Source organism: Urocitellus parryii, chromosome 4, assembly GCF_045843805.1.
Source record: "Urocitellus parryii isolate mUroPar1 chromosome 4, mUroPar1.hap1, whole genome shotgun sequence".
Classification (NCBI taxonomy): domain Eukaryota; kingdom Metazoa; phylum Chordata; class Mammalia; order Rodentia; family Sciuridae; genus Urocitellus; species Urocitellus parryii.
In genome coordinates, this window is record NC_135534.1 from 18,578,456 (window position 1) to 18,603,991 (window position 25,536).

A 25,536-nucleotide genomic window follows, 5' to 3' on the forward strand; every position below is an offset into this window, starting at 1 on the left:
CTCGAGGCAGCAAAAAATGGAAGACTCTTTTCTAATTCTACGATAACTTAAGTAAAATTGCAGCAATAGAGAAGAATAAAATCCTCATCCCAATGTTATTGTATAATTCTATTCCAGTAGGATGTTTGGCAAAATAGGCAGAATGAGTATGTATCCATTTTTTTTTAGGACAATATCACTTAAAATGACAGACTACCAAGTACAGCCATATTTGAGGTGCACCAGCCCTCTGACTTTTGCTCTCTGAATTGATTCCCCTGCCCCTTTGAAGTTTTATAAGCCAGATCTTGCTGTTTCTATAATTTTATTTCTTTAATGCACTATTGTAATTGGGATTTTTGTTCTTTATTTTCTTTCTGGACATCTATTTTTAACATTCTCTTTTTTGGGGAAATCAGATCTGGTACTCTTAAATCTGTGTCATATATTATCTGGCTTAACAATCAATAACCAAAGTTACTCCAAGAAATGTATGTTCCCCAAGGATCATAAGTATTATGTAGTTAATACCTATTTGATACTTCATTATTTTTGTAATAAACTTTTAAAAATGGTCTTTTATTCCTCCCATGAAGATACATAGGATGACAACTTGTTCTATTCAAATAAGATTAAAACTGGTTATAAGGCACATTGAGTATTGAACCATGATTTCGATGTATTTATGGTGAATTTTTTATTACTAATCTTCACTGCCCATATTTTTTGGTTGACGAATTGAGAATCTTTTGTAAAATTTTGAGTCATAAAAACTACCACTATCACAAATTAGGTATAATTATAAAAAGAGTTACAGTAAAGAAAAACAGCTGGTGTCATTATTATTAATCCAAAGAGTAAAGATGTCCACTTTAAAATACCACACAAAGTACATTGTGGGAACACAATTTGGATTAGTTCTGAGGTACAGTCCTAGTGCAAGAAAAATGTTTCCTTTTGGTCAGTCTGACTGGCAGACATGTCATTTCAGACTGAACATTTCAGACTGTTTACTGAAGCCCATAGCCAATAATGCCTGTTGGTCAAATTCTGCTGGTATGAAGTCAGTTTCATATAGTATTTGGGCTTCCTATGGACATTCATCTAGAGAGAGAAGGATAGTTACCAATGGCCAGAATAAACATTTGGTGCATTAATTTACATATTTTGTAGTTTCTCATTCAATAAACATTTTGGTTCAGATACTTTCAACTGGGTTTAGACAAAAAGAATCAGTTCAATCAGGTCTGGACAATAAAAGGCCATTTTGGGGAGCCAGAATGAAAATAAGTGCTTTCCTATAAATCTGAGAACTGTTCCCTAAACTGCAGCAGATGAACCTACACAGTACTCCTTTGGGATTCTTCCCATGAATCATGACATGCTTCCTCATGGATTTTCAAACTCCATTAATAGAAGTTTGGAAGATTTACATATTATTTGCTGGAAAACCTCAAAGTCCAAATTTTATAGACAGCAGGCAGCAATTTTCTGGATTATGACACTGACTATGAGCAAACCGCTTGCCTTGCCAAGGTTTAGTTTTATGATAAAAATAGGAGGGAAGCTTAGGAGTTAAAAACAGGAGAAAGAAGACGTAGTAATTGAAATGACACAACAGAGGAGGTTTCCTGATATTTGGATAAGCTGCTTTTAGCACAAACATTTGTGGGATGATTGGGAAGCTCCTCCTTCCTGGATTAATTAAGATTAGCTGAGATTCTTCTGAACCTGTGTTGAAGGCAACAACACCTCAGAGAAGCATTTTCATCCTGTACATTAAAGTTCCCACATTTAAAATGAGGGTTCTTAAGGCTTCATGCACTAACTCTGTGTTGATGGCTCTCATCTGAATGTCACATTTCTGTGACATCTTCCTCCGTAGAATTATTAGTGCCTTCACAGCTGCTGGCTAACTTTTCCTGCCTCACTCTTGCTCCATCCACAGTTTTCCCCAGGAAATCTGTTCTTTCTGTTGCCAAAGCATTGAAGTAAAAAATAAATAGATGAAATGAAGTTCTAACAGTTGACACCAAATGTCTTAGAAAGAAATAGTTGACCTTCAATATATATCCAGGGTGTGGTATATTTTCTTACCAACTCTCCTACACCCTGATAAAAGTAAGCTCCCATCGGCTCTACCTAGATCTCTGCTAATTTCCATAAGGATTTTTAAATTTTGATTTCATGTTTTGAGTTGATTGAGTTGATAATTTCAAAATATATAAAAGCATGCTTTGGGTCATTTGACGAATACCTCATACCCAGGTATAATCACATAATTTGAGTGCCTGACATGACATTGTTACAGGGTATAAAACACTGTTACTTTGTGATTTGAGGGCAAATGATGAACAGGGTTTACAAAACAAAATTATATTAACTTAGCATTACTTAATTTAAATGACATTTGTTTTCTTAATTTTAAACAATTTACTGTTGTAATTATTTTTAATTTTTACATTTTTTAAGAGTTATAAGCATATAGCACTTATAATTATTTTCATGTTTCCACATGTATTATTACAATCATTTGTGCGAATCATTTAAGTTAGACCTGGGGTTTATAAGAAGTTCTTTTTTTCCCTAGAATTCTACATGTTACTCAAAAGGAAGAAAATATGATCCCTACAAAATAAAAGTATATGCAATAGAAAAAATAATTTGATTAATAAAAATGTGTACGCAGACAGAAAAATATAAATGATAGATAAGACTTATGTCTTCATGTGATGACCTGGACAGTAGAAAGCTCTCTGGCCTAGTGTGTAGTAACTATCCATAGCCCCATAATCACTGGGTGGAAACAAGGTCATCCTTATTAATTGTTCTTTTTATTATGTATTGTTATATATTATGTATGTAACAATACAAATATGTGTACATATTTATGAGATACAATGTGATAATTTATTTATGTATTATGTATACATTGGGTAGTGATCAAGTTTGTATAATTAGCATATTTATCACTTTTACCATTTCTCTGTGGTGAGCACATTCAAATTAAACTCTTCTAAGTATTTTGAAATACACGATGTTTTATTGTTAATTATGTTCACCTGCTATGCCATAGAACACCAAAACTTATTCTTATCAAAAAATAACATTTCCCAATGATCCACCTCTGCCTGTCTCCATGCACTCCCCATTCTCTGGGAACCCCTATTCTCTCAATTTCTAGGGTTCTCTTTCCACCCATAAATATTTAGATGGTAATTTACTTTTCTGTTATTATTGCAAGAAATTTCCATGATTCTCTACCTTGCTGGCTTCAATAAAGTAAGCTACCAGGCTGTAAACTATTATTCAGTGTATCACACAGCAGGAAACTAAGACCTGTCTCTGGGTCAATATCCAGTGAGGAAATCCGGCCTTCATGTCAGTCTCCAGAGAGGAACCGAGTTCTGCAAACAGGCACACACAGGCTTTGGAATAGACCTTGTCCAGCTGAATCTTAAGATGAGAGAGACCACAGCACTGTTTGAATCTTGGTTATACTGTCATGAAAGACCCCTGACAGATCCAGGTAAGTCATGCTCAAACTCCTGACCTATAGAAACTGAAAAAATAAGTGTGAGTTATTTTAAGCTACTAAATTTGTGGTCATTTTTTGCACAATATTAAGTAACTAACACTGTGAGCAGTTAGTCCTGTTCTCCAATTGAATTTTCCCTGGAAAGTATTAAACATGTGTTCTGTCTTCTAATGTGGGCCCTTTTTATCTGGTTACAGTGAGCAAGAGCATGAGAAATTGTTCACAATTGGGCTATTTATTTATTTATTTTCCCATCCCTCCTTAATCCCCATTAATCCCCTTCCTGTACTCCAATAATACAATGAGGTATTTATTTAAAAGAACTGATTGTTACTGTCCAATTCTGAAGACCAGAGTTATTTTATAGTAGTGCAACAAGAATGAATCTCTGAATTCTGAAGATTAAGCAATGTCTTATATTGCCTTAACTTTTCTTTCCATATATCCTTTTTGAAGAGTTTTAAACTCTAACATTTTGAATTCTCATTGTTAATACAAATCCATGTTCTTAAGGGAAAAGTAATTTAAAATGTCACAGAAAGAATGCCATCTTTGCATGCGAAAGACCATATCAGTAATCCAGGTACCCTCCCAGGAGTAGAGTTATTATATAAAGAAGAAAAAGGCCTCATGTATATTTTTGAGTTCCATAAATACTTAGAGTAAGGATAAACTTCTATTAAAGAGACATACAATGATATCATGCTTTAAAAAATAAGAAGTTGAGCTGGTGTTGTAGCTCAGTGGTAGAGTGCTTGTCTCACATGCATGAGGCCCTGGGTTTAATCCTCAGCACCACATAAAGATAAATAAATAAAAATAAAGATAATGTGTCCATCTATAACTAAAAAAATTTTTTTAAATAGGAAATTATTCTTTTTATGTAACAATCCCATGTAAATAGTCCAACTTGGCAAAGCATTTCCTCTTCTTAATTTACAGATCCAGATATCTCTCAGTCTGTTGCTTGATCACCTGTGAAGCTGTAACTTCACTTTCAAAATGTGATCATTGCTGGAACCACTATCATTTCCTGGGAGCTCATTAAAAATGCAGAATCCCAAGCTTCAGCCTTGAACTGATGAAGTATTTGAGTTTAACCTGAAGTGTTTGAGGTATACGTTGCAGATTAAGAAGCACTGCCACAGAGCACTGCATTTGTGACACCATCTGTCCAGAAGGGGAGATAAATCCAAGAACACACATCCAACATTTTAGATTTCAGCCTGGAAGTTAACACGTATCTCTTCTGCTTATATCCAATTCACAAAACCTCAGCCACAGAGCTACACCTACGTGTAAAGCAGGGCTGGTGAATGTAGACTCTCCTTTGGTGGCCATGAATGCTGGTACTCTTCTGTTACTGAAAATGAAAAAAAAAATATTTTAGTGGACAGTCATAGGCACCTGGCACCAGGAGCATCCAATAAACATTTGTGTTCAAAAATCAAATTCATTTGGTTGAAACATTATTTTTAAGTGTCATTCTAGGAAGCATTGAAAAAAATCCCATATTCATTGGTTAACATTCTAGTGGATAATGCTTTTTGTAAAAGCCTAATAGCAAGTCCAGAAATTTCTATGAGTTCCCAGGATTTGAAGAAATTACATTAATATTTCTCCAACAAGAGATAAATGTTAATTAAACTATCATTTTAGGAGAATATTTTAAATTCATGTTTTAAGTCTCCTACATAACTACAGATTCCTGCTTTTAAAATAATAGCTCTCATTCCTTAAGAGCCCCTTTCATTACAACTTCTAGATCTCAGGTCAGCAATGGACAGAATCCCCTAACTTTCCAATCTCTTTGTGAACATTTGCTTTCTTGCCTCCCTGTTTCTCCTGGCCACCTGCCTCTCCTTAAGTGAGGGATGTTTTCTCTCCACAGGTCTCATGCCAACATCTTAGAGGTGAGATTTTGTGATTGCTTTTAATCACCACTTCTAGCTCACATCTCTTCTCTAGTTACTTTTTCATCTCACTCTGATTATCCCAAACTCTACTCTCCCTTAGAAAAGTCATCAAGTGCTTCTAGGGCCATCGCACCTTGAAGGTGCTGGTCTCTGCTCACCTTGGCTCAACATGATCCTGCTATGTATCATGGTGATTTTAATATCACAGAGAAGATCCTTCCCATGTATTGGCTCCTAAGTTGACCAACTGATCATGTTCCTTTCAAGAATCTTGTCCTTTGATCTACCTCAGTTTCTTACTTTCAGAGTCATAACCAAGACCATGACATAACCATCAAATTCCATACCCATTAATTTTCAACCACATCTCAGTCATTTTCTGCTCCTTTGCACTAGTGCCTCTATTTGTATTCTTTAAGCTCATCACAACACACAAGTCATTGTTGCTACCACTGCCAACTTTTCATGTTTCTGCCTGAGTGACCTTGAATGGTCATTTTCTGTCCCAGTTATTTCCCTTACAGATGTCTGCATACTTTGCTTCCTTCTTTTGGTTGATCAAACAAATGTGTTTCCCTAATTATGAATATTTTATCTTAAACAAATGCAAATTCTCCAGGTTTGGTGGCACACACCTGAAATTCCAGTGGCTAGGGAGGCTGAAGCAGGAGGATTGCAAGTTTTGAACCAGCCTCAGCAACAATGAGGCAATAAGCAACTCAGTAAGACCCTGTCTCTAAATAAAATACAAAAAAAGTTTGGGAATATGGCTCATGGTTAAGTGCTCCTGAGTTCAATCCCTGGTACCAAAAACAACAACAACAAAAAAATGCAAATTCATTCTGTTTCTCCTATTTTATTATTTATTTCAATTATTTTGTTATGTATTTACATAACACATCACCATAGATCATCATTTACACAATTTATTTTTTGTGTTTATTATGTAGAAAACAGAATATGATTTATAAAAAATGTAGGGATTTCTTTCTTTCTCTTTCTTTCTTTCTTTCTTTCTTTCTTTCTTTCTTTCTTTTGTTCTTTCTTTCTTTCTTCCTTGCTTTCTTTTTTTCTTTTTTAATCTTTACTATTAAATTCCCAGTCCCTAAAAGAGTGCCTGGCACACAGTAAATGGTTGACAAGTACTTGTTAAATTGTTAATAATATAATATATGAGTGAGCTTTTGCAATTGGTAGAGAAATAACTTGTGGCTTAGTTTGAACAAGTAGAAAATCTACACACAATGGGTAAGATCACCTGTATGGGGTACTGGCAACCTGCTAAGGAAAGCAAAACTGGAGGGAAAGGCTCTAGAGAGACAACATTTTCAATAAAGTGAGTTTAATTCTGCAACAAAAAACAAGTGAGTTCTTTTACTCTTGGGAGCAGTTGCTGATTCTGGGCCTAAACAAAAGGTGAAGAATCTGGGATTTGCACTGGTGCAGGGCTACTTCCAGAGGAAAGGTATGTGACAGGGACTCTAGGAACTTGGGGAGGGAATTTGGAGAGACTGAAATTTTCTTGCCTCCCATTGGGTCCAGGTTTTAGGGCAGTCACTGTTCTCTGGTTCTGTCTCCTGAGAGGAGTAAAGTTCCAGGGACATATTTTCTCCAATGATGAAAAGATCCAATATTTCCAGATAAAACAGTGTCTCAAGCTTAGTTGCAAAATAAGAAGGGGGCACAGTGAAGGGAGCAGTGGTGTATTACCCAATACTTGTGAACTACTTTATTTGCAGAGTCTGACATCAGGATAAGGTAGGTTTGCACACAAATCATATGCAGTCAGTTTGCATTGATGCTAATGACACTAAGTGTCCTGATGGAGAGGATACTAGTGTTGGCTATTTTATCTATCATCTCCCTTTATTAATGCTTTCTTTTAGAGGGAGTGAGGTGCAAAATAGTTTGATGAGAGGAGGAGAGGGAAGCAAGACTCTTCAGTGAAATCCTAGGAGAAAATATTCTTTATCTTTACCATGCTTCTTTGCTTATCCTTGCATATAGGATTTCCCCTATCACATCCTCTGAAAATTCTTTCTTTAATTATTGTTCACAGTACCTTTTTCCCCCTTTGGATTGACTCCTCATATCCTTTGCTTAACTTTCTATCCCTTCCTCACTATTATTTTTCAAATGCATGTTCAAAATGCTGATTTTTGAAGATTGAGTCCATTGGAAAGGACATATCCAGAGTATATGGGTGGTTTCCTTCATTTCCTGTGTATGGTTTTGGGGGTTTATTTTGGCTCCACCTGGATGGTTGAAGTATGATACTTTGCATGGAAATGGCAATGCAGTATTAAGGACAGATTCCACGGAGCACAAAGTCTTGGATTCTGGACCTGGATTTTCTCTGCCTGAAAATTTTGCTCAATTCTATCTCTAGCATAGACCAAAGTACACTCAGCACAACGAGGCAACTCATCTTACAAAATGAACAAAGGATATTGAGGTTAAAAAATACCAAAGTGTATATTTAGGAAATATACATCTCAATTAACACACACACACACACACACTCACACACACATGGGAATGGAGAATGGAGGTTAGAGCAGAGGAAATGTCATCTGACTGTAAGGTATGGAATATTCAGGGAATGAGGCTATTTAGGTTTATACATGAAGGGCAGAAAGTGTCAGGTGTGCCTGGATCTTGGATGAGCAGAACACTGGGAGGACAAGTGGACAGTAAGATGGGAGCACTGGGAAAGGGTATTGAAAGCCAAGGTGAGTGTATCAACCATTACAGTGGAAACTATAGTAGTGCTTTTATTTGTATTTATCAATCATTGTATTTCTAAAGTGCCCACTCTTTCTTTCCAAGTAATAGAAAGGAAGCTAAAAGAGAAAGAGATGGGTGAAATGAGGAGAGGAAGGAATACCAAATTTGGGTCCTTCTTCCCATTTAGAGACATAGAATAGGATCTCAATGAATTCCTGGAAGATCTACTTAAAGGATTCTAGAATTGGCCATTGATAATATTGACATGCATGTAGTCTAGGACTAAAATTCTAAAATATAATAATTCTTGCAATGGAAACTTATGTTATCCAAAGCTTGATATTATTTTTATTCCACTAAATTATGTGAAACATTTTATTTAGAATTTAATGAGTGCTAAATATTGTACAAAAGGAATGATGTTCTGTTTTGGAAGCATAAAAATTGTTCTGTTAAAGCTGAAGAGGATGTTTAATGTTGTTATTCTTCACAGGCAATGGTTGAAAGTGGGCACCTCTGATCTGCCTCTAGGAAAGCAATCAAAAAATCTTAAGCCTCTGGCAGGTTGTATTTGAAAAGCCCTCGGGCTGTCTTTAAATTATGGGGACCATGGTAAATAAATCTGTGTCTTGCACTGAGTTTCTAAATGCAGGGAATAGAAAACCAGATGTCTTCAGTGGACCTGTAGCATCTTGAAGGAGGTAGAGACTTTAGGACAGATGAGCTCTATGTCACAATTGTACAAACTTTAGCAATAACAACTAATGGTTGAATCCAGGTAAATTACTTGGAGTAATTTTTATTCTTAAGTGATGAATTCATCTTACAAAAATCTGATCTTACATATTTTATGGCTCCAAGTTTTATACTTTGCCAATGAAAAGATGTCCAAACATTACAATCTGGCTTTCAGGGTACTTTGCTGGGGGAAAATTTACTTTTCCAAACTTTTCTGTGATGTATTTGGAGTCAGACTAACTAGAAATCATACATTGATCTATTTGCTATAGGAAGCATTTTGCTTCTAATTTCCATTAAAATGTGGCTTCATGTCTCTCATCCTAAATGTTCTCTCTCCTCTGATTTTTGTATGTTTGGATCCAAACTCTTTTTACAACTAAAGCCTGATTTTATTTTCTCTCTCTCATCCAAGGCCCGGTACATTAAAAATATGAAGTACTTTTATTCATTTCATTTTTTATATTTATTAAAGATATTTGGAACAGTCATTCCTACCTTCTGACCACAGTGAGAAAACAGATATGATCCCTTATATAGGCATAATTTCAGACACTCAACAAAAGAACTTCATGGTTTTTAAAAATATTTATTTTTTAGTTATAGTTGAACACAATACCTTTATTTCCTTTATTTTTATGTGGTGCTGAGGATAGATCCCAGGGCCTTGCAGGTGCTAGGTGAGTGCTCTACTGCTGAGCCACAACTCCAGCCCCAACAAATTCATGTTTTTAAACTGTTGTACAGCTATATTGTGAATAAATGAACAGTTGGGATTGCTTATGAACATTGGGCAATATATCCTGGAAAACCAGGAGTAATGGTCATAATGAGACTACTCCAATGGAACATAGTCCACAGCACATCTCCTGTATGGTGGCAAAAGCTATCGAAGCAATGCTAAAAGGTGGACTATCTTATTATGTATGTTTTACATGTCTATATCAAGGGATTTTCTGAGGGTGTCACATCACTGTTGGGCAGTGGCTGGGGCTTCAAATTAGGCAGTGTGGATTCAGATCAAGCCAGGCCACCAAACTAAAACACATCTAATTCTGGTTTTCAATGGTTTCATCTCAGAGAATCAGGTTGGGAATTTGATTTTCTTCAATGAAAGTTACAGCTCATGTTATTCCATAATTTTAAATTCTATACTAATGAATCCATTCTATAGGTGTTCGTATTCTCTAAAGATGGTTTGTACTGTTTTAAAAATCAATCAAATACAGTCACCCAAAATTAATGATCCTATCCATATTTGTCTTAAAGCTCAGATAAGTTGTTAAAAAAGTGACCATTTTTTTTCTGATAATTTCTCAGTATTTGAAGCAAAATAGAATTATGAAATCATAGTAGAAAATAAATATAATTTTTAAAATGTTTTTAAACACTGGAATAATTAAGATTGAAAAAATCGACAGATTGAATAAAAAGGAAGCAAAGTCACAGAAAAAAAAAGAAATATACATAGAAGAAAAGCCAAACCTTGCTTTTCATCTAAAAATATAGTGATGATTTGGGGAGATTAATATGCATCCTACTAAAATACCAAGTTTGCTAAAGAGATTTGACTCCCCAAAAATGATATATGATGAGAAGGGCAGTATTTTCAGGAAAAAATCTACAAAAAATGTAACCATGGTTGATAATATGTGAATACGATAAGATTCAATTTTATAAACATCATATATTTTATATCTTAAAAGACAATTTTGGCATAATAATAAAGTAACATCATAACTTTTCTTTTGCAAATGCCTCAATTTTTCTAGAAAAATTATCAAGACTGATATACTGGTCATACTTGTATATGAGAAAAAAATAGAGAGCTAAACATATAAAACAATGTCTATAGTACTTCAGGATTTACTTATAGGAAATAAGGGTGATTATTTCTAGAGATTAGAAAAGCAGACTCAAATAATCTAAAGAGCAGTCTTGATTTTTCTCTTACATTATGAATGTTACATCATGATCATGAATTATTCTATAACAATTATACAGTTAATAATGGCACACAAAATATTGAAAATAATTTTGAATAGTTGTTAATAACATTGGTAACCTCTTAAATTTGAGTAATAATATTGCACTTGGGAAATCATTCTAAAGTTAATTGTAGAATCATTATGAGAGTAAAACTTGGAAATGTCATAAATATCTCAATGAGCAAATGATCAAATACATGTAAAGATTGATATGCTATCCCACAAATAAATTAGCAATTAATCTACGAAAAATAAATCAAGATGGGTTATTAAACAATTATAAGTCTAAATAATAATATAAAATGGCATGATATTATTTCAATAATATAAACTATACGTATAGAGTGAGAGATCACAGACACCAAAATGAGTGAACTAAACTGAGAGCATTCTTATCAAGTGGGATTTTCCAACAATATTAATGCCTACTTGTATTGGAATAGTGTTGTTGATTTTTTTTCAAATGTCACAATATAGAGATAAAGTGCATTAATACAATATATATATATATATATATATATATATATATATATGTGATCATGTGTGCAGATGTGTAGGCATAGCACTATTAAGTTCTTCTGAAAGCTCAAAAATCATAGAACAACTGCTTACAATTCATTTTGATGCACAAGAAATAGGTTTCTAAGAATTTAAGTGACCTACCCAAGGAAAGAATAAGTTCTGCAATTGTCAGTCTAGGTAAGAATAAAATATTTGAAGGATATATATACTTTTTTATTCCACAAAACCAAAAGCTTTGGTTCAATCCAGTGGGTTTCTGAGTCAACAGATAAATGTTACAGAGATCTGGGCATCAGCTTACAAAGAGACATAGGCTGTTGCAGATAGCACAATATTAAACAGAACTAAGAATTCAGAAGTAAGACCACAGTCTCCTCAAGATGTAATTTCTTTCTTTTGTAGATTAAACATTTGTCAACTGCATGCTGCACTGACAGGGTGATGCATAACGACAGCGTGACTGAATTCATTTTATTTGGCCTGACACAAGACCCTGGCAAGCAGAAGGCAATATTTGGGATCTTCTTGATTCTTTACCTCATGACCCTGTTGGGGAACTTTCTCATTGTGGTGACCATTAAAACAAGCCAGACCCTTGGGAGTCCCATGTACTATTTCCTCTTCTACTTATCTTTTGCAGATGCTTGCTTCTCTACAACCACAGCCCCCCGACTGATTGTGGATTCCCTTTCTCAGAAGAAGACCATTTCCTACAATGAGTGCATGACTCAAGTTTTTGCAGCCCATTTCTTTGGCTGCATGGAGATATTTGTGCTCATCCTCATGGCCTTTGATCGCTATGTGGCCATTTGTAAGCCCCTGCGATACTCAACCATCATGAGGCAGCGGGTCTGTCATGCATTAGTGATTCTGGCCTGGGTGGGATCTTGCATGCATTCTTCAGCACAGATTTCTCTGGCTTTGAGATTGCCCTTCTGTGGCCCCAATGTGATTGATCACTATTTCTGTGATATGCAACCTTTGTTGAAACTTGCCTGCATGGACACATATGTCATCAATCTGCTCATAGTGTTTAACAGTGGGGCCATATGCATGGTGAGTTTCACAGTCTTATTTATCTCCTATACTGTCATCCTGTACTCTCTGAGAAACCACAGTGCAGAAGGAAGGCGGAAAGCTCTTTCCACATGCACCTCCCACTTTATTGTTGTGGTCATATTTTTTGGTCCATGTATATTTATATACACTCGTCCTCCAACCACATTTCCAGTGGACAAGATGGTGGCTGCATTTTATACAATTGGGACACCTTTACTGAATCCTTTGATCTATACACTAAGGAATGCAGAAGTGAAAAATGCCATGAAAAAATTATGGTGTAGCAAAGTATGACTTAAATTGATAAATGTTATGTGTATTGTAATGCATACATCCTCTCAGTTTAGTTTTTGTTGCATGGCCTGAAAAGATGGTCTAGTGTTTCCTAACTTTGGATTTTAGTTTTATGGGGAATGTTTAACACCACTATTTTCCTTTGAAAATAATTCTATCTATACATAGAATGTACGCTAACCACTCCCCACTTCATAATTTCACAGACACTTGAGCTATCAGTACCTGAACTTATGAGTTTACTTACACTGGAACCAAGTAATACCTGGAATTGATACAGGTTAATAGAAGAAAATGTTATGTACTTTGTTATGTGCATGAGCTGCATCCACCAAACACAAAATGTCACAACACTGTGCCAACAATTCCAAATACTTATTTACAGAAGAGGCAGAGTAAGTATCAACATTCAAAAAGGATATCATCAAAGCTGTCAGAGCTATTCACAAGTGACACATTTGTTTACACTCACTTCAGATGAGTATTCACAATTCTCCTTATTTTGTGGCTTATGATTTTTTTTAAAGCATTGGAATTTCATTCTATGGAGTTTAAAGTGTAATTGGATCTTATGTAAGCAAGGCATAATGGAAATAAAAATTTGATTCTTGTCTCTTCTTACTTTTTCAAACTCACTACAGTGGAGAGTTTTTTTTTTTTTAATCTGCCTGAATGAAAACTCACAAAACTTTCTTCTTACTTTTTTCTTCTCATTGTTGTATAATACAGAACCCAATTTCCCCTCAATGTGAGGCAAGGACAAAAAGTAAAATCCCCAGTGCATGACATTAACCAAACTGTCAAAAATCCCTCCACTCTTCAAAATCAGCTGAAGTCAGGGATCCTAAAGCAGAAAAGTAAGGCAGCACAGTCTGGGGGATAAGGAAGAAAAATCCTACTTGACTTTGTATCTTAACAAACTGGCTCACTGTCTCTGAAACTGACAGATATTGAAAGATTTATATTTTTCTTCCCTTTGGGACCTTTTCACAAGCTTCTTCAAGATTATCTCTGACTTTTCTAATTGTAGAAACCTTGATGTAGGAGGAAAATGTCCATTTCTTAGGATCATCAGTGATGTCTTTTCTGCTCTTCAAACAGCCAGTGGCTATCTTCAAAATGCTCTGCCCCTCCAAGTGACCCTACTGGAATGGTGACCTTACTGCAAGTCCTCATTACATCTCCCCTTAGCCATACCTTGGGAGATGTCCAAATTGCATTGTTTTTCTTCTTGTATTTTTTTTTGGGGGGGGGGGGTTGTTAAATAAGTTTATTATCTTTATCTGAAAAAAATACAGGAAAAGAAAAAACTTGTTTGGTTTAGCTCTCAGCAGCCTATTCCTGAGCTCTGAGGAAGCTTGCCTTCTTTTGTGCTACAAATGTAATCTTTCTTCTGGGCAAGGGACATTTTAGGACAGTTCCACTTCTTCTTTTAAACTTCTCTTGGGCTTCTTCTCATAGACTGGATTCTCTCATATAGCAGAATGAGCTTTCTTATACATCTCCTCCATCATGCTGGGGGTAACATTGTTCTTTATATACTGAGAGAATTGTTTTTTATTAGCATCTTCATCTTCTTCCATTAGATAACACACATAATCTGCAAAGTTCTGACCCATGATGCACTTCTGATGTACTTCAGTATTGAACTCCTGCCTTTCAGAATCGTAACCAGGGAATCATTTGGAACTATGAGAAATAGACAAGCCCTTACCCACAGACCCCTTCAGGGCACCAAAAACTTTATTGCCAGTTGTAGTTCTATCAAGGCCTACATCCAAATAGCAGGTGAAGGCACCAAGTTGACCATTAATGCTTTCCACATTATATTCATCTCCAGTCACCTCCACTGACCTTCATAGATCTGGTCCATGCCAAACTTATTGAGAAGCCTGCAGCCAGCAGCAGGCCAGTTCAATATGCTGCAGCATAATTTGTTAGGCCAATTTTCACACCATATTTTGATAGTTCATGTGCATATACTGCCTGGGCTATCATATCCCCTTCCATATGGGCATAAACAATCTGGAAAATAATATCTCTGTTAGTTACACAAATTGTCATTCTGTATTTGTGTGTATTGTACTTATTTTTGTCCTGGATCACCAAGCGTTTTCAAGCATAGGAATCAGTTTTGCCCTCTCCTCTTCTAAATTTCACTTGATATTTCTTAAAGTAGTCCTTATTCTTGACAACTTTAACAAGCCCCATCCTGAGAAACAGAGACCCAGTTCCACAGTTCCATGCAGACCTCCAGCTTTCATTTCTTAAAGACTGATAGCTTTAATTTAAAAAATCTCTCAGAATAGTGCAAACATAAATCAACCAAAATTTGATCTATTTCATGTCTCAACTCAAGCATAAACTCTGGTTCATAATGCTAAGTCATTTATTTGGAGAATAATGATTCCTTGTAGATAATGTCCACAAGTATTGAAGGCAAATCATTGGTATGTTTAAATGCCAATCAATATGTATGTACTCAGCCAATTAATATAATTAAACCAATTAATAATTGCCATATTTTTCTGAGGGTAATTTTCTATAGTATAATTCTATTCAACAACTAAAGTCTATATATTAAGGATTTCACCAAATAATAAAGATAATTCTGAGAGATTAGTTTTCACAGCCATTTAAAAGTGAAGCACGTTTGAAGATTCTCAGGTCATCTGCAGTACAACCTAAGATCTTATAACACACATGATTCGTTCACATGAAGTAAACTTATTCAGAGAGTCCATGAACTCCGTGAAATTATTGACACATCTTGCTCCTAACTGTGGAAACAAGCTGCTTGGGATATAAATGAAGGAAGAGTCACCCAATTATGTGATCCTGGTTAAATTGGTAGAATTAGAGTTTCTACTGTTTTCATACAAAGGTTTAAAGTAGAAGATTTAAGAACCTATGAGTCTAATACAGAGGTAACCCTTTCAGGTTTACCAAAGGAATTACACTGTCTCTAATTAAGAACAGTCACTAAGGAGGTAGCCAATCACTTCAGGATTCAAAAAATACTGTTTGGTTATTCTCCTTTCTTTCCTTCCTTCCTTCCTTCTCTCCTCCTTTTTTTTTTATTTTTTAAATTTAAGCTTATCAACACAGTAGCACACTATGTATCTCTCACTCTCCAGGTCTCTCCCAATATAGATCTCTTCCTCTTCCTCCCCCTATAGCTAGCAGTTCAGTGAAAACAGAATAGGGTTGGCTACTCTCTCTACCTGTTCCACCTGAAGGCCATGTACAGCAGAATCTCAGGCACTACCTAGACCTGTTACAGAGGAAGGGCAGGTAGTCATCTCTGTACCCAGCCTGCCTGGGCACAGTCTCTAAGAATAGATCCCCTCCACCATCCCTGACCCTGAGTTTCTATTCCTCCTCTACTCTTTTCTGTGTGACTATAGCAAGGAATCTTTAGGTCTTGAGTCAGGAGCCAGGAGCAGGTACTTTTAATGATGATTTTAGAATTAGAATTTGATTAGTGTTTTTAAAGATGTGGGTGCCCTGTGATGTCCTAGTGGTGGATTGAACTTCAGTGCTCTTATGCAAAATGTACAAATATCATGCAGATTAAGTCAGTTGGTTCAAATGCCAGGAGAACACTAGCTAGGAAAGGAGAAAGAACCAGACTATTTTGACAAAAAACTAGTTAATTCCTTCCCTTATGAGATGAAGATCTTGAGCTTCAGAGTGACATCCTTAAAGGGAGTTGGACTTATGTTCTCTCACTTGAACTATGTAATGTTGGTAGAGTTAATCACCTTTTGGAACTCTAGTCTACTTATGTGCCTATATCTACATCTGTACCTCTGTATAAACATAACTAAAAGGCCTATTTAAGCTAGAGCCTGCTCAAAAAAATTCTATTTCTTTCCCTTTTTCCATCTCATTTAATGATTTGAAAAGGTCACTGGATATTCTAGGTTATAGGACTAGCAAAGCTTCTCTAGATCAGATTGCAAAGTTTAGACATTCTAAGGGTTTGTAGTGCTTCACCTCTTACCACTTTAGTGATGGGAATTAAAGTAAAAAAATGTTTCTAAACCATAAAATAGACATGAGTGAGTCTGGCAAAATAAAGCATTTCTCACTAACTATTAGACTGTAACATAGATAATGAAGTCCTCCTATGAAGTATCTGTACCTCTCTTTAATCTCTTTTTGGCCTTTGCATTTGCTTAGTTTTTTCAAATAGATGGCCTATTGGAAACACTGCTAGGGAGCAGGTGTACTTACTCTGTGCCAGGGGTGCAACACATTCCCCAAGCCATAGGCAGTCTATCAATAGTCTCAAGTACCTTTGAGTTTTCCTGCCTTCCCTTCCAAACCTTGGCAAACACTCATTGCACTAAAGTCCTTAAGAGGCTCTCTTCTTTCCTTCCTCCCTTTTTCATTAGTAATCTGAGTAAAGTACTAAGGAGCAAGCAAAACTCCCAAAAGCAAAACAGAAGGGCAGGAACAACTTTTGCATTTGAACAAGCTCTTCCATGTGTGGCTTATGAACACAGAGGTCCGTCAATGTCAAGGGCATTGGTTGCAGATGGGAGCCAACCCATCTGGAGCTGGAGGGGGGGGCTAAACCTCTGGGGGATCTGAGCTCAATCTCCTGCTACTGCTTTCCACTTAGCAGGAGATTCCAGTCCACTTTAGCCCCTCCTCCTCCTGGGTCAATAAAGCTGGAGGGATGCACCTCACCCCTGCTGTGAGGGACAGTTCCAATAGAAGGGGGCAGAGGGGGAGGCAGATGGGAATTCTGCTCTAGGACAGGAAGAACACTTCTTCAGGGCCAAGGCTGAGTCTGAAACCACAAACATTAAGCAGATTATGGATAGGAATCAAGATATCAAAGGCTTTATTTTACCTAAAGGCAGGGGAGTCACCAGGGAAGCCAGGTAGTTCCTGGTGTTATGATGAACTCTGTCCTCACAGCAGATCAATGCAGGACATTCATCTCTTTTTACAGTGAACCTGTGTTCAGAGTTACATTGCCAATTTCTGTGCTAGGCCCTATAGAAAACATATAGAGATAAATGTGGCCTGTGGCCTCAAAGAGCCAACAGCTTAGTAGGTCATTGGAGATACAGAAAAAAACTTTGAAATATTATTTTATATATAAATCTATATTAAATATATAGAGAAGAAGAAGTGTGGTGGGGGAAGGGGGAGCAAAGGAACAAAAAACATATTATTATAATGCAGTATCAAGTCAAGGTTAGAGGTAGAAAAACAGCAGGATGACATGATCACTGGATAGGATTAGATAATCTAGCCAGAGATCAGGGAAAGCTTGTTGGAGAAGATAGAGTCTAGGAGCTCTTAGAACAGTACCTGACATACAGTGCTCTCTCAAATGTTTTTTGAATCAGCATGTTAGCTTTCCATTGCTATGACAAAATACCTGAGAAAATAAAAATTAGGAAAGGTTTATTTGGCTCACAGTTTTAGAGGTTTCAGTCCATGGTCACTTGGCTCTGCTGCTTTGAGCCTGTGGCAGCACAGTACATTATGGTAGGAGCATGTGCTCATAGAAAAAATAAAGAGAGGGACAAGGGGCCAAGGTTTCAATATCCCTTTCCAGGTTGATATCTCCAATTTCCTAATCTCCTTTGACCATGCCTTTCTTTCTGAAGGTCTACCACCTCCCATAGTGCCACAGGCAGGTGACCAAGCCATTAAAACACAGACCTTCAGGAGACAATCAAGATTCAAATTCTAACAGCATATTCCAGCAACTCAGAGAAAAATATGAGTCAGTCCTTTAGGAGAGTGAGGGAATAAATCGACTATGGGCCTAGAGTGTGATGCTTGGAGAGCTTCTAGAGTTCACTCTGAGATTCAGGTCATGAATTTAAAGTGAGATCCTGGAAGAAGCACAAGTTGATAAAACCTTCCCACAATCCATTATCGTTTTTTGAGGACAAGGGGAAATCTATGAAATCTTCTGTGATCAGGTTAAAAAAAGCTTTATTAGTTGGAAGGAGCAGTGACCAGGCTGACTGTTTGCCTTTTGCGCCACCCTGTGGGCAAATCGCATCATGGCAAGTTGATGAGGTGGTAGAGCTGCAGAACCCAGCAGGGAATGGGGCGTGTGTCTATTCCTGTAACTATTCATGAAATCAAATTGTTCTCAAGGCTGATCTGTACCTGAACCTTCATCATCAAATTGGAATAGCTTCAGTGTCCACAGCTGTGACAATTTTCACATGTAAAAAATTATATATATATATATATCATCTCTTAAAAATAGCTTTTCCTTTTTCTTTGTCTCCTTGTTTTTCTCTGGAAGATCCGAACACTGTTGGTCTTTGGTCAGGAGGTCTGCAGATGATCTATTTTTCACTATTTCCATGTGGATTTTAAAACATCTTAAATTTGGAGGTAATCTAGGTATGGGGGGTGGGGGCTGTTGCTGCTCTGGGAATAGACTTGAATATCATTTGTTCTTAGTTTTATCCAAAATATTTGTTTCTAGCTGTTTTTACAACTAGTAGAAATCTACTGAATCTTCTCTGTCATTCCAAATGTGGGTCCAGTCAGTTTTCATGGAGCAGATTGCTGGAGTCACTTACACTCTGGGACCCCAGAAGGCCCATTAGCTTCTGCTCTGTGAGAGACAGTTTCTAGTCTCAGAGAACAGAGCAGTTACCTAAGCCGATAGAGATCTGCCAAAGCAAAATTCTATAGTATGACTCTAATCCTTAAAACCAACTACCTTTTTTCCCCTGATGTTTCTTTTTGATAAATTTCTGATATTTCTCATATCCCATGAGGCCTTAAAATTTACAACAAAGTCAGTTTTTTAGCTTATTTATTATATTTACACCTCCATTTACTGTTGGTATCTTTTATTCCATCCAGTAGATTCAGTTTTTCTTCTGGATTGATTTTTCTTCTCACTAAAGGAACTTGTTGATATTTTTGTGGCAAAATCTGGTATTGATACATTCCTGGACCTTTGCATATGGCAAAGTCTTTTTACTTCACCTTTGTTTTGAAAGATATTTTTGCTGTTAATTCTAGGTTGATGATTTTTAGTACTTTTAAAAAATATTTACTCTGCACATTTGAGATGTACAACAGGATGCTTTGTTAATCATTGTAAAATGGTTAGTATAATCAAGCAAATTTACATCCATAATTTCACGTAATTATGCCTCCTCTTTTTTATCAAAAACATCCAAAATTTTTTCTCTTTACAAAACTCCTGAATATAATGAGATATTATAAAATCTGGTCCTCATGTCACAGTAGCTCTCTGTACTTGTTCTTCTTACATCTCTGCAACTTTGTATACTTTCTCCTTCAGGGCCCCATTTCCTCCAGGCATATTCACACACCTGGTACATTTTATTCTCTATCTTTGTACATTCAACATTTTTTCCTCTTAATTTCCGCACATGAGATCATGTAGTAGTAGTAGTAGTAGTAGTAGTAGTAGTAGTAGAGTGTGTGTGTGTGTGTGATATGTTGTTCCACTGTACTCTCATGTATGTGTTTTTTTCTGGTAAGAAGTCTGCTTAATTCATATCTTTCTTCCTTGGTACATATGGTGTCTTTATTTTTTAATGCTTTTCAAATTTTGTCTTTATCATCACGTTTGACCAATTTATTTCACTATCTCTTTTAGTGTAGTTCTCATTATTGGTCTTTTTTTGGCCTAGGATTTGTTAGATTCTTGGATACGTAGATTGATAGTTGTCATCAAACTTGGGAAAAAAAAATTAGCCATTCTTTCTCTTTTTGTTTTCAGGTATGCAAGATATGGAACTTTACTCTTCTATCATTCACCTTAACTTCTATATTGAATCTGTCCCATCCACCAAAACTTTAATCTTAGGTAATTTGATGTCCCCTCTCTTTCTCCTAGATTATGTCGAAGTTTTTATTTATTGGTTCTTTCCAGTTACATAGGACAATATAATCCATTTTGAACATGAACACATCTGATTCTAGTTTGGACCTGTTCCTGTAGATGTACATGATGGCAGGATTCACTGTGTTGTTTTCAAAAGTTCTTTATGGCTGAGAAATACTCCATTGTGTACATCTACCACCTTTCCTTTATCCATTCATCTGTTGAAGGACACCTAGGTTGGTTCCATAGCTTAGCTATTTTGAATTGAGCTGCTATAAACATGAGATTTCATCTCTAGTTAAAATGGCAATTTTCAAGAATACAAGTAGCCATTGTTTTTTTTTAAATATATTCTTTATCCCTTCTCTCATCCTATTCTTGAAAACTCCACTACTCATGTGTTAGAATATTTAAAGTTTTCCCACAGCCTTCTCTTCTAACCTCTTTGTTCTTCAGTTTAGAGGGTTACTACTGCTGTCTTCATGGTCACCATTTTTTTTTTTTTTCTGCTGCAGTAATCAACCTTTGCAGTGTCTGATTATCTCTCTGTGGTCCGGCACGTTTTTCATCTCAGTTGTATTTTTACTCATTAGTATTTCAACTTTAGTCCATTTTGCATTTTCTGTATCCCCACATACCATCCTCAGTGGAAATGCAAATATTTAACATAGTTATCACAACCTCTTTAATGTTCCTGTTTGCCAGTTCTATAATCCTTATCATCATTGTTTGGTTTGCTTGGTTGATTTTTAGATTGTATATTCTTGCTTCTTTACATACTTGTTAGTTTTTTTAAGATCTCAGGTCTGATGAATTTTGCCCTGTTTGCTTGCTGGACAGTTTTCAAATCCCTATAAATGTTCTTAAGCTCTATTAAGCAGCGCTAGAACAGTATTTATTTTAGGGTTACTTATTTTCTTGCAGCTAGGCAGGCATGTCTCAGTGCTCTACCTGCTGCACTGTGAGTTATAAGGTTTTCTATCCTGGTGGGTTGGAAACCCAGGCTGGTCCAGGTCCTTTGTGAGCTCCAGCATTGTTCCATTTCATGTCACTAATCCTGCCTTGTGTTCAAAGACATCAACACCCAACTCTCCACAAGTCAACTTATGCATTAAAATTTCTCCAGTAAAATGACCAAACATATGCTTTTTAACTAGATAAAATTTTTCAAAATGAAAAATATATTTGCAAAACATGATCAAGCAACTTTGGACAAAAAAAAATGTGGACAGGTCTTTCTGTTATATTAAAAAAAAAGATACAATGATTACCAACATATGGTATTAGCTCTCTGATGATAGACATAACAGTGAAACTGAACACAAACCACTAAAACAGAAAAAGTAGGTATTGTATTTAGGAATAAAGTTCAGATGGTACCTCAAATTGCTGTAAGAATATATTATTCAAAAAGTTTGTTGGAATGGTGTATTGTTATCCAGAAAAATATTCTTCATACCGTGGCAAATAAAAAATAGATACAAATATAAATGGAAAATTTGTACAAATGTATTAGAGGAGATCATTGCAAATTCAGTTTACAACCTTGCGGTAGAGAAGGTTTCACTAATAGTAGTAACTCAGTGACTTCTGGGACTGTTTCATTACAGAAAAGGGAAAGTTAAGGACTGAGGACAGATGCAAAGAAAAACAACATAGCAAAGTGAAAATTTCTTTAAATTTTGATGAAAGGAAGGACCTCTGCTTTATATTTTGGCACTTTCTTTTCGTCATAGGAGTTTTCATAAGACATGAAGGATCATGTTAGTATTCCTCATGTTTTTAGAGGAGCTCAACCTCCTATGATCCAATGTGTTTAATAATTTCATTGTTCAGAGTAACTTTTCCTCTTTGAAACTTTAGGATAGAATGTATCATATTTTAGGATGGGTTGCAAAACTGAGATGCAGAAGTGGGCATTTGTGCCAGCTGCTGGTCCCAGCAGGGGTTCCAATAATTTTATTGAGTTTAAAAGGGAAAGAAAATGTTTCTAAAAATTTTTAATCAAGGGAAATAATAGTGGCTAGAATAAATAAAAATATTTATATAAATTTTATTTGTAGCAGTCATAAAAATCAACAAAATTGATCCTTAATAATTTTTTTTTTAATTCACTTGTGTTGAGAATCCTTCAAGCACAATTTGGAAGTTCCCATCTTTGGGAAGTGATGAATTTTAAAAACAGAATATCCACTCTTTCATCTAAAAATATCAACAACAAGAAAATACTCAAAGTATATATTAAAAAATACATGGTGAATTGTATTTTTTAATAAATTCAACAAAATAAATAATACGACAACTCTGAAGACAAAATGGTTTTGGTTTATGTCTACATAACCAGTCGAATTTATTTCCTTTGACAGGTTGGATGATGAAGGAGTATCCATCCAGAGTCCTCTTCAGACTGACAGTGTGTTTTACTATATGTTCCTGCGACCTAACGAGGGACACTGATCCCGTGTTCTCAGAGGGTAAGTGTCCACACAATGTGCTCCACAGACTGACTCCAGACACACTGTGTTGGGTCACCATATACCTTTGATATTACAGTTATCTCCCTATGTACTCAGACATGCAAGCACCTATCCCAGCTATTACACAGCAAGAACAGAAAAAAAAAAAAGTCTTGACGACTTTTCATTTCAAAATTGCTGAAAAGCCTAGATCAATTTATATTGCAGCATCCTCTGCTGCAAAATAATCCAAAGAGATAACTTTGAAAATGTTACTGTGTAAGAACTTGTACTTCAAGCATCCACAAATCCCAGGAATGAAGAGCTTATTTTCTAGCTTCCCAGTGACTGTGCATTTTTATGTTGATCCAGTGCATGGTTTGGATATGGTGTGAGTTTGTCCCTCAAAGGTACATCTGCTAGAAACTAGGTCCTCACTGTGGAGGTATTGGAAGGTGGTGAAGCCTTGAAGAGATAATGCTTGGAGCAAGGTAATTAGGTTTTGGTGATGCCACCATTACAAAGTATAATGCTGATCTTGAAGAGTGAGTTAGATCACGTGAGAATGAGTTATTAGGAAGAGAACAAGCCTGATATATGAATCTTTTTATTTTCTTGTTTCATTACATAATCTCTTCTGCATAGGCTTCTGCCATTGTGATGCTATCTGTCATAAGGCCCTTACCAAAGCCCAAAGAAATAAAGCCACCCAATCTTGGACTTTTGGCTTCCAAAAATAGAAGCTAAATTAACCTCTTTATTGTATAAAATACCTAGTATCAGATATATTGTTATAGCATCAAGTATCATATTTCTTTTTTTTAGAGAGAGAGAGAATTTTTTTAATATTTATTTTTTTAGTTCTAGGTGGACACAACATCTCTATTTTAATTTTATGTGGTGTTGAGGACCGAACCCAGTGCCCTGTGCATGCCAGGCGAGTGCACTACTGTTTGAGCCACATCCCCAGCCCCAAGTATCATAATTAAACTTTTCTTTCTCCTCTTCATCTTCCCTGTTTTATTCTGAAAACATTTCTTCAACATTTCATTAGAATAATTTTTCTAGATTCCTTCTGATGGTCAGCATTCTTTATATATGTTCAAACCAAGAAAAAAAATTGAGATATTATTCCAATTAAAAAAATATGTAAACTTTAGGGGATTGGTGTGTGTGACATTTGGGTATATGTGCATGCTCTTTGTCTCTCCACTTTGCATTATTTTGATGAAATACCTGAGATAACTAACTTAAAAGGAGAGTTTTATTTTGGCTTACAGTTTTAGAGGTTTCAGTCAATATTTTCTTGGTTCTCTTGCTTTGGGCCTGTGGTGACATGGTAAGTCATGGTGGGAACATGTGCTGGAGGAGGTCTGATCATTTTGTGGCATCTGGAAAGCAAAAGGAAAGAAAGAGAGAGAGGAATGTGTTTAAGTCCCAACACTGCATTGAACGGTGCATATAGTTGTCTTACTGCCGAGCAGAGATAACAATAATAACTCTCATGTAGGCGTTTATCTCTTTGGCCTGTCAAATATTGAGGTCAAAGTGATTCATTGGAAAAAACAGTTGAACTTGTACTTCAGAACATCTCTATTTAAAATCCTTCATCCAATAATTAAATTTGAGAAAAAAATGTTTACTTATTACAAAGGTGCTCTCTGAGGTCATGCGTATAAACAATGGAAAATCCCAAGGGACATGTAAGTCTTAAGTGAGGATAAAGGTGTGAGAAGATAAAAGTCATCTCAAGAAGACACTCTTGCAAAGGCAGAGAATTGACATGAATTTATGGTCAGGGAAAATGGAAAGCAATGTCCTAGTGACAGTTCTTGAAGAGCCCAGACACTGGAGGCAGAAACGTCATGCTAGACATCACTGATGTAATGACTTCAGAGAATCTTTTCCTGGGTTGAGGGAATTGGAGTCTGCTAGTAGGAGCCCTTTTCAATAGTTCAGTAGTCGGATTCAGCTCCAAAGCTTCTTGCCAAAAACTGTTGGCTGCTAGAAGTTATCACTGGGGAATTGATAAACAACAATGCCCATTAGTGTAGAAATGGTTCTGGCAGCAAATATTCTGAATAATTAGAGCATTGCATCAGCTTTGGAGACCAAGGGACTGTGTTGGAAGGAGCTATTGACCACAGCTTCCAGTATCCCTCAGGGAATGCTCCTTTCCCTTCCCAGCTTCTCAAGCCAGCAGCCAAAGCTGGAGTTTCAAGGGATCTGTAAGCGGGTCTGATCTAAAGAATGGATCATTGTCATGCCCTCAGAATAGCTCATATCCCTAAGAAATTACACCCTAGAGAAACACTTGACATATGCCTGCAAGCCTCTATATATCAGTAAATTAATCATTTTGGTCTTTTAAATTATGAAATAGGATGAAGATAAATCTTTGATTAGAAAACCACTTTGAATATTCACTTTAAGTCATTTCTTATGAACAAAAATATCTGCA

General features: G+C 36.1%; 1 protein-coding gene and 1 pseudogene across 1 annotated transcript; one reads left to right on the forward strand and one right to left on the reverse strand.

Moving 5' to 3' along the window:
- Positions 1-11,849: 11,849 nt before the first annotated feature.
- Positions 11,850-12,761, forward strand: LOC113177122 (olfactory receptor 4C11-like). Its single transcript, XM_026381650.2, has one exon. It carries the CDS (start codon positions 11,850-11,852, stop codon positions 12,759-12,761), a length of 912 nt encoding a protein of 303 aa, XP_026237435.2.
- Positions 12,762-14,081: 1,320 nt separating this feature from the next.
- Positions 14,082-14,972, reverse strand: LOC113177123 (large ribosomal subunit protein uL18 pseudogene; annotated as a pseudogene).
- Between the last annotated feature and the right edge of the window lie 10,564 nt (positions 14,973-25,536).

Bases quoted from the DNA above. Each gene is read 5' to 3' on its own strand.
- LOC113177122 (XM_026381650.2), top strand. From the start codon at position 11,850: ATGCATAACGACAGCGTGACTGAATTCATTTTATTTGGCCTGACACAA.